This window comes from Equus przewalskii, chromosome 7 (assembly GCF_037783145.1).
Source record: "Equus przewalskii isolate Varuska chromosome 7, EquPr2, whole genome shotgun sequence".
In the NCBI taxonomy this organism is placed as follows: Eukaryota; Metazoa; Chordata; class Mammalia; order Perissodactyla; family Equidae; genus Equus; species Equus przewalskii.
Genome location: NC_091837.1, coordinates 6,104,912 through 6,118,726, shown reverse-complemented (window position 1 = coordinate 6,118,726; position 13,815 = coordinate 6,104,912). Strand labels below are relative to the sequence as shown.

The 13,815-nt window shown below is 48.7% G+C and overlaps 2 gene segments (V, D, J or C); both read left to right on the top strand.

Annotated features, from left to right (window-relative positions):
- The first annotated feature begins 789 nt into the window (after nt 1–789).
- Nucleotides 790–1,467, top strand: LOC103543830 (immunoglobulin lambda variable 1-40-like). The segment is given in 2 exon segments: nt 790–1,004; nt 1,118–1,467. Coding segments are annotated over 2 exon segments (381 nt in total).
- Nucleotides 1,468–7,381: 5,914 nt separating this feature from the next.
- On the top strand, nt 7,382–8,021 carry LOC139084628 (probable non-functional immunoglobulin lambda variable 5-48). The segment is given in 2 exon segments: nt 7,382–7,427; nt 7,549–8,021. Coding segments are annotated over 2 exon segments (519 nt in total).
- The last annotated feature ends 5,794 nt before the right edge of the window (nt 8,022–13,815 follow it).

The window sequence follows — 13,815 nt, the reverse complement described above, 5'->3', positions numbered from 1 at the left end:
AGTGAGGGCTCATATTGAGATTCTCCATCTCACAGGGCCCAGGTCTCAGGAGTTCTGTTCCAGTTACCTTCTCTTCTGTGTCCTGGAGCTGGGATCAGAGTCAGCCCGACTCAGAAAAGTGAACACCTGACTCGCATACAAGTATAGAATTAACCATGTAATATATTTTATTCAACTCATACTTTAGTGAGGAGACCAGTAAATGGTAATGATTGGCCAAAGAGCATAGCAAATACCAAAGTACTTACATTCCACCAGGAATAGGACCTTTGGAGCAAAGTCTTTGAGTGTTGGAGACACACTACTAAATCTCTAACAGGGAGGGATAACATACGAGGAAAGAATCTGTGTCCTGCACAGAAGGGGACCTGCCTCCATTGGGCCAGTCACTGCTCTGCACTTGATCCTGATCTAAGAGGAGTTTGATAAGAGACACCCCCTCAGTCCTCAGCACTGAACAGCTAAAGGAGTTGTGGACAGACTCACTCCTGAAGAGTCTGAGTAGAGACTGCCCTGAGGGGATGTGGAGGCTACACAAGGGGCCACCTGACCTGACCATAACGCAGGGGGACAGTGAACAGAGCAGTGGGGATGTGGGAACTGTCTGATGGGCTTGGGTCACCCTGAAACACAACAGTCAGTCTGGGCCTGGACACCAGGGGGCGCTCAGTGCTCATTCGTGACTTTTCTGGGGCTGATCACAGCTGGGACCAGCCACCTGGCACTGCCTGGTGCCCTCTGCTCAGGGCTCACAGCTGTGAACACTCCACCCCAGGGCCACCCTTAGGCAGTGGCACCTGACCCAAGGCCAAGTGAGAGATCAGAAAGCGGGGGCTCTGATTTGCATGTGTGGGCCCTCCCTCTCTCAGAGTATGAAGAAGGGGTGGGAGAGATTTGGGGGAAGCTCTGCTTCGGCTGTGGGGCCACAGAAGGCAGGACTCGGTGACAGATCTCCACCATGGCCTGGTCCCCTCTCCTCCTCACCCTCATCGCTCTCTGCACAGGTGACTAGATATGGGGACAAGGGAAGGGGCCTTGGGAAGATGTGTGGGACCCAGCTTTCTCCCCTTGCCTCTAGTCCCTGGAATCACCATGTCTGTGTCTCTCTCACTTCCAGGATCCTGGGCCCAGTCTGTGACTCAGCCCGCCTCAGTGTCTGGGACCCTGGGCCAGACAGTCACCATCTCCTGCACTGGAAGCATCTCCAACATAGGTGTTTATGTGGACTGGTATCAACAGATCCCAGGAACAGCCCCCAAAACCATCATCTATGGTACTAACAAACGACCCTCAGGGGTCCCAGATCGATTCTCTGGCTCCAAGTCTGGCAACACAGCCACCCTGACCATCACTGGGCTCCAGGCTGAGGACGAGGCTGATTATTACTGTGGTATCTATGACAGCAGCCTGAGTAGTGACACAGTGCTGCAGGCCAGCGGGGAAGTGAGATAAAAACCTGCTGTCCCCTCAGCGATGGTGCTTCTCTGTGCAACCCCCACTACTTGGCCACGTCAGCTGCTTCCTTTGCTTGGCCAAAAGCAGTTCTGATACTCGATTCAGGAAACTTTGTCTTGAAGATGTGTCCTCATCCTCTCAACTTCTGCCCCCACTGCTTGTCATTGGTTTCAATCCATTGTCTGTTTTCCTAAAGTAGAGCAGACATTGCTGGACACGGGGCCAGGCTGCCCTGGGGACAGACTCCACCAGGGGTGTGTGAGTCTGCCAGTGCTGCCATAGCATAACACACACATGGGGTGGCTTAACCAACAGGCATGTGTTTCCTCACAGTTCTGACGGCTGGAAGTCCAAGATCAAGGTGCTTGCAGGTTCGGTTTCTCCTTAGCTTGCAGATGGCTGCCTTCTCACTGTGTCCTCACAGGGACTCTTCTCTGTGCACTCACCCCTGATTTTCTTTCTCTTCTTATAAACACACCAGCCCTACTTTTAGGGCACCACCGTTGTGACCTCATTTACCTTAATTACCTCTTTCAATGTTTTATCTCCAAAGACAATCACAACAGGGTTAGGGTCTCAGCATAGGGTTTTGAGGGACACACTTCAGTCCATATCATGGAGGCGGGCAGAACCAGGGAAAGAAGGTCCAGCTGTGTTTGACTCAGGCTAGTGGACTCTCCAGATTATGTGCATCCACACCACTTACTGAACACTTACTATGGGTCAGACTTGGGTTTATGGGCTCAGGACAGTAGTTGGACAAGACAGGAAGGGTCTCCATGCTCAGGGTGGTGCCACTGTCTGGGGGAAGAGAGAGTACAAACAAGCAAAAGACACTGTACAGGATAGATGTCCTGGGAGAGTGAGGAGGGGTGAGCTTGGTGGGGTGGAGATGGGAGCATTAGAGGGATTGTCAGGGGATCAACAGAATCTGATTTGTTTATGAGGCCCAGGTGCTGCATAGAAAATGAAGGAGGAGGAGGTTTGGATGTAGGTAGGGACTAGGTAGGAACTGTGGACCATACAAATGTCAGACTATGAGTCTCGTTAATGGGTGGAGCAGGTGGGATAGAGAAGAAAATTCAGATTCTCCGTGTATTGGAGGAAGGAGGTATTGAAGGATGGGGTTTGGAAAAAGAGGAACTGAGGCTGGGCTCTTGGGAGCAGTGTGGGTGGTGGGTGAGTCAATCAATGGAGACAACGTGATGGCCCCATGTAGTTGAGACAGGATTATTTGAAGCTCACATTTTCAAGAGATATGATCAGCTCTGACAAATGGGACTTCTCATTACAAATTCTAGCAATGCACATCTCTACTTTACTCTCATCTTACATTTGATGAAAACTTCACCTGTGCCTGTTGAATTTCAGCATGTCTTTTAGGGGAAAGTACATGAAGGATGAACTTAGTCCCTTTGTTCTCAACGCTGCCCCCATATTAGAAACTTTCTACTTTTTAAAAGCCTAAAATGAGACTTTCTACTAGATTACTTAATCTGAACCTCATTAGTGGGATTCTGTAATAGGATTCATGTTTAAATGCTTCTAGAGGGTTATTTTATGCAAAAAGGATTGATAATGCCTACTTGGCGTCTCTTCTCATTTTCTTGAGGAAGAAAATTGGCCAAGAAGACAGGACAGATTGAAGAGACCAAGACTTGGCTCCAGATGGGACATCAGGCCTCAGGGAACGGGGTCTGTTCTCCCACAGAGCAGGGTCCAGGCAGGTGGTCCACACATCCTGATACCAGTCATCCCCTGTGGGGGCTGGAAGGCTGTGCTGGGAAGCAGGTGTTAGGATGGGGTCATGTCCCAGGCAAGCAGAGTCTAGTAGGAGAAATCAAGAAGACTCTCCTAGAAACCAAAGTGTGATGGATGCACCTCAGTGCAGTGATTAGGAGGACTTGGGCAACACTTTACCATAGAATAAAGAGAAAATGGTGGATGGACAGATGTGGTTCCCTCCTGGGCACTGGACAGTGTCCTTGTTGGGCAGGGTTGGCCCTGGGCCAGATCTGATAAGGGCTGTACTGAGACAGAAGTCTGCTTCAGGGTCCACAGCTGGTGACAGTCTCAAGGCCTGCTTCTTGGGGCTTGGATGGGCATGTACCCAGCCTATTTCCTGGGCAGGCAGGAGTGCCCACAGACGAGTCTGCACAGGGCTGCGGCCAGGGCACAGGGCTGCCTCAAGATTCCCAGTCAGACTGAGGTCAGCAGGCCCGCCTCCAGGGGCACTGATGAGCGTGTCTCTTGTCCGGTTCCTGGATGGGCAGGACTGCTCCTGGACTGTGGCTAAGAGGGGCTGGAACTGGATCATGGGCTGCTTCAGGGTTCACAGCCAGGGACACGGTTGTCAGGGCTGCTAACTGAGGCATGGGTGGGAGTGACTTCTGCTGGGTCTCTGGCCAAGTGGTGCGGGTGGAAGGAAGAAGGCCAAAAAAAAAAAAAAAAAAAAGGGAAAAGATTTGTGATGTTCCCAGGGGGATGCTGTTGTTCTGGGCCTGTTGCCAGGACCCCCTGAGCACGGGCCTGCCTTCTCAGACACCACTCCTCAGCCTTGGGTTCCGCCAGGATTTCACAGTCTCCTACCTGGATCCAGAAGTTCCCACAAAGGCACTTTTGTCCATGGATGGCTGCCAAATAATGGTTGCTGAGTGGGGACATGAGTGGAGGACCTCCTATTCCATCATCTTGCTGATGTCACTCTCCTTTTAAGCAATATTTTAAAAGCTTAGGTGATTTCTTTGTCATTTTGTTCTCTTATGGCTAGTAATTTTTGTGATCAATCTAAGAAGACTTTGTCTATTCCAAGGACATGAGGATGTTACTATATTTGTTATTAGAATTTTTATGATTTTAGCTTTTATATTTATGACTTATGATTCGAATCAAATTGAGTTTTACACATGGGAGGAGGCAGTGGTCAGTGTTCACTATTTCCAGACCACAGGATTGTGATCCATTAAAGAAAAAAACACTGATTATTTCAACAGAAAATAGTTTGACAAAAATTCAAAACTTTCTGATTTTAAAACAATCAGGAAACAAGGAATCAAAGGGAAGTCCCATTCCCTGACCTGAGACAGGAAAAGTGAATAAATAATGAAAAATAATTATTTTAAGTGGTTTTATATTAGAGATTCTCCATTTGAAACTGGGGTAAAACAAACATCACGTGTCAAAGAAGCGATGTCTTAGAATTGCTGTGGGTGTGGCGTCGTTGGTCCTGCAGAGAACATTCTAGACTGCAAGCTGCCTCACATGCAGGGAAGCCCTTGTCTGTCACAGTTTTCAAATGTAATGATCATGAGGAATAGTCCTCCAGGCTCTCTAATGTGTCACATTTTTACAGATCGTCATAGCAAAGATGTTCTTGAATCTAAAAACTACAAAATGTCTACTTACAACTGTTTATCCTAGATGTCCGACTCAGTCCAAGGGCAATATTTCACAAACCAAATTGGAAATATGAAACATTTAAGTAAAAAGTAATAACACGATATGCATGCATTACTTTGGGGAATGTAAACAGGGTCAGCTCATCAGAAAAAAATGTTGATAAGAATCATAATTGTGTCCTTGTTCAGTATTTCTATCCTCAAATTTTATTTAATAGAACATGCACGCTGTAGGTTAAATTTAAGTTTGGAGATTTACTAGTAAATTATTATAAGAAAAACAAGTATTCGTTCATCTCAGCGTGGTCAGTTTCTCCAGCAGGTGTTGTGTGAGCCTGGTCCTGAAGGAAGGGGACAGCGGTGGGACAGGAGGACCAGAAGTGCTCAAAGAGAAGTGGGCACTGGGGTTCAGGGTTAAGTATCCTCTTAGCAAAGGAGACCAGCTTGTGCTTTTGTACAGGCTCCAAGGGAGAGGTGAGGCAGGAGCGGGGGGAAATGATGGCCACAAACACACAGAATTTGAATGTGACACTCGACAGCTTTACATAATGTTGATGGCGAGAGAAACTGTGGGAAACATGTAAGCAGGGAGGTACCTTTATCAAATACATGTGCTTGAAATATCGCTCTAAATACAGAGTAAAGAATGGAATAGAGTGGGCAAACTGTGGGATGAGGCCACACTGAGGGACTCTGCAAGGCCTGGGGAGCAGGGCTGGGCTCCTGCACGTGGCACCTGGAATGAGGCAGAGCCGTGTGCAGTTGAGGAGAGGCTGCAGACAGAGCACCGAGAATCTCAGTGTCCACGTCCTGAGGGAGGGGAGGGGCTCTCAGCCAGCAGGAGCAGGCTCCAGGTGCCCAGAGGAATTCTGTGAGTCTGTGCACTGCGTGTTTCTCCTGCTGGGATCTAAGCTCCATGTGAATAGGACTTTCCCCCTGTTTTGTCACTGTAGTATCTACAGAGCCCAGGAAAGTGTGGCAAAAGGACAAACTCAGCTCATGATCATTGAAAGAATATTTGAATTCCCCTGAATCGCACACCTTGGTGAAGAGCAGATCTGAGGCAAAGACAGTGATTCTGCTTTCTAGACAATTTGAGTCTGGAGTTCTGAGTCTATTCAAGAGGAGACATTAAGTAATAAAGGTGATCTTATTGTCTATAGAACAGAAGAGAAACTCGCCCTTGACCCTGGGGAAGGTGACCAGGGAGATGGACTGGATTCCGCGGATTCATGTGGAGGAAAGAGGAGAAGGATGCGATGGGCCTGCAGGGACTGAGTGAAAGAAACCACGGGGAGCAGGTGAATGGGGCACAAATTCCGAGCACAGGTGACAAGCTTTGTGAACAAACAAACTGAAGAGTATGGGCGAGCTGGGTGAATGTTGGACAAGATTTCACTTAACAACATGTAAGATAGCCATTTGCCAACATGGTGCTAAATATAGAGCTCACGATCCAGCACAAGATCAAGGGCATTCTAATATTAAAATTTTTGACCCCAAATCCTGCACAGGACCCTAGTGGGAAAATTTGTGAAGAAAGAATGATGGGTTTGTAAGCTCTGTGTCCCTAGAGGAAATGATTCTGAACAGCGAGAAATGGATGACGGAAGCCAACAAATAAGGGTCTGAGACTTTCTCTGCCGGGTTGGACTTTACTCTAATACGAGATGGCATGAGGGGAGCTGCACAGCTCAAATATTAGGATTCATTGTGCTTCGTTGATTTGTCACTTAGCTCAACAAGTAAATTGGCTAAAATGTTGGACATTAAAACACCAAGGAATCTATGTGAGAGTCATTGGAATCATTGCTTTATTACACGAGATGGAACACTAAAAATGTATGCATATTTCAAAGCATGTGCAAATAAAGGCCTGTGATATTTACAGCATATTCTCTGGGGGCACTAACAGCTTAAATTCTCATTTCTGTACGTTTTTGAATCTTCCATAGAGAGAGACTCCTTCTGGGAATAAGATAACCACAGTAATCATGCACAGTGTATTGGAATCCCATTTTCCAGGAATCAGACCATGGATGTGTGAACAGGGGCAGTGACCTGTTGACCTGCAGAACCAGATGGGCTCTCAGAGCTTTAGGCCATGGGAAGGGGTGTGCCCTGTGACCAGCAGGGGTCACTGTGGGACTGCCCTGTGGTCCCTACACAGCTGCTCTGTGAGGTCTATTCACTCAAAGGAGCCTGGGCCTGGGGGCTGGGCCCTGTGCTCACTGATGGGGACTCAGCAGCTGTGTCCTCTCTGGCCTGGCAGAGTCCCCTGAGCAGGGCCCTTTGTGTTGTCTCAGCAGGTGCTTCCTCCCAGGGCTCTCCCAAGGGGTGAAGCCGACCTCCATCCTTCTCAGTGTGTGATGTGAGCTGAGCTCCAGCACCAGGGCTCAGGGAGGGGCTGGGCAGTCACTGGATGGAACCTATTTGCATGGACAACCCCTCCTGTGGCAGAGGCTGGAGAAGAAAAGGAGGCCTGGGGCAGCCCAGCCTCACTGTGGAGACCAGGAGATTTGTGCACCATGTCCTGTACTCCTCTCCTCCTCGTGCTCCTCTCTCACTGCACAGGTAGGGACAGGCCTCAGGGACCCACAGCAGCCCACAGTCTGTGTCAGCCTCTCTGGCTCAGAATCTCAAGCAGCCCAACTCTGGCCCCTGCCCCAGCCCCCACATATGTCTGTGTCTGCAGGTTCCCTCTCCCAGCCTGTGCTGACCCAGCCTCCCTTCTTCTCTGCATCTCCTGGAGCATCAGCCAGACTCACCTGCACCCTGAGCAGTGACATCAGTGTTGACAGCTCTCTCATATTCTGGTGCCAGCAGAAGCCAGGGAGCCCTCCCCGGTATCTCCTGAGTTTCTACTCAGACTCAGTTAAGCACCAGGGCTCCGGGGTCCCCAGCCGCTTCTCTGGATCCAGAGACACCTCGGCCAATGCAGGGCTTCTGCTCATCTCTGGGCTCAAGGCTGAGGACGAGGCTGACTATTACTGTGCTACAGCTGATAGCAGTGGGAGCAGCTCTGGTTACTCACAGTGTCTCAGACAACAAGGAAGTGAGACAACAACCCCCAGACCCAAAGACCTTGGCTCTGAGCCTCTTTTCAGTGAGAAGCTCCTGTGGAGGCCTCTGGACAGGAGACTCCTCCGCAGCCAGATTTATCCATGAACAGAGGAAGGAGAAACGTGCAGGATGCGCCTGTTACCTGAGCCAGCACAGGGCATCCCAGGATCACACAGATGATGAGGTCACAGAACCCAAGGGCACGTCCCACGGGGTCTGCAGGGAATGAGCAAGAGTAAGTGCTGCTTCTGCTGAGAACAAGCTAAGTGCTGAGCGGTGTAACCACATCCATCCACACGTCAACGTCTTCATCTTACTTCACAGACTGTGTCCTGTGTTACTAGTGACGTATCTACAGCCAGTGTATTAATACTCACCCTGGTCACAGACACATTTTCCTCTCTCTGAACCAGCCCACACACCAATTTGGTCACAACTTCTACAGACCATCACTGACAGCATCCCTCACGCGCATCCCTCCTGATCTCTCCTCTTCTCCTGAGTCCCCGGGGAATTCAGATCCCTCCCTCTGGGTCTTCCTGTCTTAACTCCATCTCCACGCTAGGTTTTCACTGAAAACTGGAAATGTTCATGCTGTCATTTCCTCTCTCAAGAGACTCTATCTCTAGGAAGGATAATTAGCAGACGTTTGACCAGCAGGAAATGGCTTCATAATCTTATTCCTACTCTCATCCCCACACTCTGGTTGTTCTGTACTGTCTATTGCTGCGATGGTTCAAGATTCTCCTGATGTGATGAAAGCAGTCTGGGTGTGTCCCCACTGTTTATATTTTCTAGGTGAGAGTGTTCAAGATTGGAATTTAAAAAGTGTACGTTTTCTAAATGAGGAAAAGTTCTAAAGAGATAAATTGATGAATAAACATTATAAGGTGTATTTATAATTCTTCATAACATATTGGAGAAGGGGAAATGAAAAATAATGTCAAATACTTTGAGAAAAGTTAACTAGCCCGTTTGTTGTGACAGCATTCACAAAATCCATATGAACATGCTGCTAGAGCAGGAGCTCACGTTTCCCCTCTTGTAGGACTCTAGGAGTGAAGCTGAAAATTTTTCATCTGCTATGAAATTTGACCTCCCCACTGAAGTGATTTCAGTGATTATTACTGCTCAGCGTGGGACAGCAGCCTCAGTGATCACACGGGGCCCCAGGCCAGTGGGGAAGGAGACACAAGCCCTGAGCTCCCCAGGCTCACCCAGCACACGGGGCCCTCACAGAGCAGCATTCACTGCCCAGGAAAGGACAGGGGCTGCGCTCCAGCTGACGATAGTGTGGACTCTTTAGGAGTATTAAAAATAATGTAAGTGAGAAAACCTGGATCTAAAGGATTAACAAATATATTCAGGCAACATCATTGTGAATGCATTTGTGTCTATGTGAATATGTACATTCACACGCATTGAAAACTGTGTAACTAAGGATTTCAAGGTTTAAGTAAGAGAATATTTATTTTCCAGGATTTTTACTTTCTATTCCACTTGGAGGTGCTGGGCTCACCTGCTCAGAGGGTCCATCTCTCTGACCTCGAGAGGCCATTCACCAGGGTCACTAGCAGTCAGCATCCCCACTTTTTCTGTCATTGGCACATGCCCTGACCTCTGACTTGAGGGCTCTTCCCCGTCTCTCCCAGGGCGATCACTTGACTCATCCAACAGATGGCAGCTTACATATCACAGCTTCATCCAGGCACCTTTGTCCCAACACACCCTTGTGCACCCCACATGCACACAGGGCCGTGTCAGCATAGGTGTGTTGCTGTTGCACCCTTTCACTGTCCTATGACACACCGAGGTCAGTGTCTGCCACAGCAGGCAAGGTTGGAGCTCTAGGATAGAGTGGACAGAGATCGACAGTTTGAAACTAATGATAGTTTTTCATCAAAACAGAAGTCCAAGTGTGAGAGCATCACTGTCCCCATGGTGATCCTAGAAAAGCTTTTCTCATTCCACTCTATTGGGACTAACATCGGGCAAGACTGCTGTGAAAACAAATGCTCTGCATGGGGTGTTAGGGATACCACAGCTGCTGTAAGATGGGCGCTGTCACCAGCAGGGGGAGCAATGGAGTGTCCTCAAACTTGGTGTTGGGCCAGACAGGCTTTCAACCACTCAGTGGGCTCCAGGGAGCTGGGCAAACTGTGTCCCTCCCGGTGTGAGAACTTCCTTCACCTGTGAGGCCTCCCGTCACCCTGTGGTGCTCCTGGTTCGGGCTTCCTAACTGCTGGCTTCAAATGTAGGTCATCGCCTCCTTTTCCTTCAGGGAGTCTGGGACAGGGTGTGGCGGACAGACAATGAGGAGCCCAAGTGCACTTGCAAGGAGGAAGTGGGCTCCTGGGAAGACTGTGCAGAAGGTAAGACACAGCTTGTGGGCGGAGTCCACACAGGGGCCCTCAGGAGACAGAGCTCAGTGGTGCCTCCACCAAGCCCTGGAGTCTCATCCTTCCAGCTTCTGGTAGGGGTCCTTTGTCAGATTCTAGGGAATAGAGACCCTGGGATCACACAACACCTGCTTTCTCCTCAGTTCCACATGGAGCAGGTGCTGTGACTCCAGACTCACAACCTCTGTCTCAGTGTGTTGGTGACTTGGGAAGAAGGTCCCCAGTTTCTGCACAGGAAGGCTCTACATGTGGGTTATTCTGGCTGAGACAGAAGCCCCATAAATGTGGTGACTGATGTTACTTAGGATGCAGCCTGAGTGGGAGGCAGATTATTACCTCCAACCTCGGGTGACAACCTAACACCTCACAAGGTGCTCTTCACCGCTGGGCGGGTGGGCCAGGACCTCCCCTCAGCTCCCCCTGTTCCACCCACGTGCCTCTGTCACTGACTGTTACCAGTACTAGTGAGTGTTAGTGAATAGTCACTCATTGGGGAGATCTCTACTGTCACTTCTGCATCAGGACCAGAGTATCTCAGGCCATAACATTCATGTGGATCATTAAGAATATCTACTTGTTTATTCTCATGAATGCTATGCCCTAACCATTAATATCACTCCTTCAGTTGCATTTTCTAATGCTTGAAGAATACTGGGGAATATTAATGGAGGTACAAGTCACCCTTACCTATTGTAGCTCTTTTTGGAAATGCTCCCCTTTACCACTCCATTGACTAAGATGCTGCCCTTAGGATTTCATTATACGTGTGTGAGAGAATGTGTATTACCATATTATAAATGTATTTGTTTGCTTGAATTTTTATGTGGCTTTTACTAGGAATTGATATTAATTTGGTCATAGTCTCTTTCAGGATCATTTGAGACTGTTTCCCAATTTAAAATAAATTGCATATTCACTAATTGTTCTGGGAAGTACCTTCTGGATCACAATGTCCTCGCTCCCTGTTTCCTATTCAACATTTCTGTATACTCTGGAAAAATAAAGCAACTGGAAACTCATGATAAGACAGAAAATTTGCTTGGTAATCCAAGTTTTATAAATCAGAGCCTGTTGAGATGGCTTTTTTCTCTTTAATAAGATAAATAAACCTCGCCCAGCTTTCTTCATCAGAGCCCGGGATGCTCCAGCAGATGGACAGTCCTCCACAACGTGGACTCTGCTGTAGGAGGGGTCAGAACCTAGACCTTCCCATCCCTCCCAGGCTCCTGTGCTCAGGGCTGGCTGAGGCTCGGTGTGTCCCAGGGAGGAGGCACTAAGATGCGCGACGCTGTGTGAGGACACAGGACGGGGAGGAACTGCAGGCTAGACCTGGCCTGGCACATGTTCCTGTACCTGGACCTTCACTTGTCAAGTCAGTTTGTGGGGTTTGGTGACAGAATATTGGGGGCCTGAAGTGCTGGGTACACACTGAGCCTGGTCCAGGGAAGTGGATTGAAGTGGGTGTCATGGAGGTGACTCTCCTACAGTTGACACTGCTCAGGACCATGGGGATCTCCATGGGTGGGTTCCTGGTCCACAGGCACTAACTTGTGTCCTCCTCTCCTCTCCTACCCAACTGGAGCTTTTCAACAACCCAGAGTGTGGGTGTAGGGCTGTGGAGCGTCAGGGAGCAGAAACTCCCCAACATTTGATTGAAGTGACTTCACCCCATGCAGCTGTTGAGAAGGATCAGATCTAGAATCTACCTTCTCCTGCACAGGAAGCACAGAAACATTGGGGGTCACCATAGTGAGCGCTCCTAGGGAGAACACTGAGTTTGGGAGCTAGGACGACATTGATTGACCTTCATGGGTCCCAGCCTGATTCTGTCTCAGGGTTTCTCAACTGGGCCTCCTTTAGCACCTCTGGGCTGCAGTCTGAGGACAAGGCTGATCATCACTGTCACACAGCTGGCTTTAACCTCCACGGCTCCAAGAACTACTGCTCCATGGTGAAGTGAGACGATGAGCTGCTCTCCACTCCTGTCTGACGCATCCCTCTTCTGTCCCTGCCTGTGATGCACACCAGCTCAGGTTGTGTCTTCTTCTGACTCTTCCTCTAACAGCAGAGTATGGGCTCAATGAAATGACTCCCTGTCATACTGGTCTCCCAGTACAAACATCAGCGATTTGTTTTCAGAAGCAATAGTATCTGCCCACACTTAGTGGGTGTGGATGAGGTGTGACGACAAGGATGGAAGTCCTGCACATGTTACTCAGGGATCCAGTTACACCTCTGTCTGGCCCCCTAGATCTCATCTCCTCTGGACCCAGGGTTGGCTGTTCATATAAGAGACACCATCTCAGTCCTGACCACTGAACAGCCGAGGGCCATGGGGTCAGACATACAAAGCACATGATTCAACAAACCCAATCTTAGGAAAAATTTCTGTTCTCACAAATTCCTGGGTGTGAATGTTTTTGCTGCCTTATTCAAATTTTCTGAAATAGGAATATTGAGGTTTTCCATTTTTTTTGAGTGAGTTTGTAATGACTTTCAGTCTTTTTTAGTCTTTTGCTCTTCGTTTGTTCCTGAATTTCTAGCTTTTCTTTTGTGTCATTTCACCTTAGCCTGAAGAAGATCCTGTCACATAGAATTTTCTAACAAGTTGTCTGGTGCTCTCCCAGGCTGTGTCCATCCTTCTAGGGTGACTCCTCCAAGACTTTCCTTCCCCTCACCCTCTCTGCCTGTGATGATGGGGGGAGGCTCAGCTCCAAAATACATCAACCGACAGTGAGACTCGGAGACGCCACCACGACCTTTGAGACTCTTTATTCAAACAGCATTGACAGGCCTACTCTCATCCACTAATGTGATGATGGAGAACAGATTAATATTTAACATTTCTTCATGAATATGCATAAGCTAGGCCCATAGCACATTGTTCTTCTGCTCCATACGCCAGATGCTTATCGTCATTACACAGTGAAGATGAAGGAAAAGAAGCATATGGGAAAGTTCAGGTTTAAGGATGTCAGCGAGATAGTTGATGCTCCCCTGATATCCACTTCTCACACTTTCCACCTCCTGTGATTTGGGGAATCACTCAATTAACTATGACAGACATTTACCTTTTTATTAGTGTAATTTAAAACTTATCAAAACCTTGGTACATAAACTATATGGTCGATTTTTATAATTTACTGATTTGGGGAAGTATTTGCTTTGTTTTCTAAGTAATTGAACAGTCAATTTATACCAGTATCTTGGCTCACAGTAGGGTGCATGGCCCATGGATGTTTGTGGTGACAGTGACCAGGTCTCAGGCCAGTGCCCCTGACATTATCTCCACCAGAGCTGAAGTCTGACTCGGGAGCAGAAAGAGGCGCTGTGGTTCTCCCCAGGGTCTGCACTGTGGGTGCACAGGGCTGGGGCATTGGTGCCTCCTGTGCTGATGGGGACCCTGCAGCCCTGTCCTGTCTGGGCTGGGCGGAGTCTCCTGCTCACAGGGATAAGAAAGGACCTAGCAGCTGCTTCCTCCCTGGTCCCTCCCAGGGGGC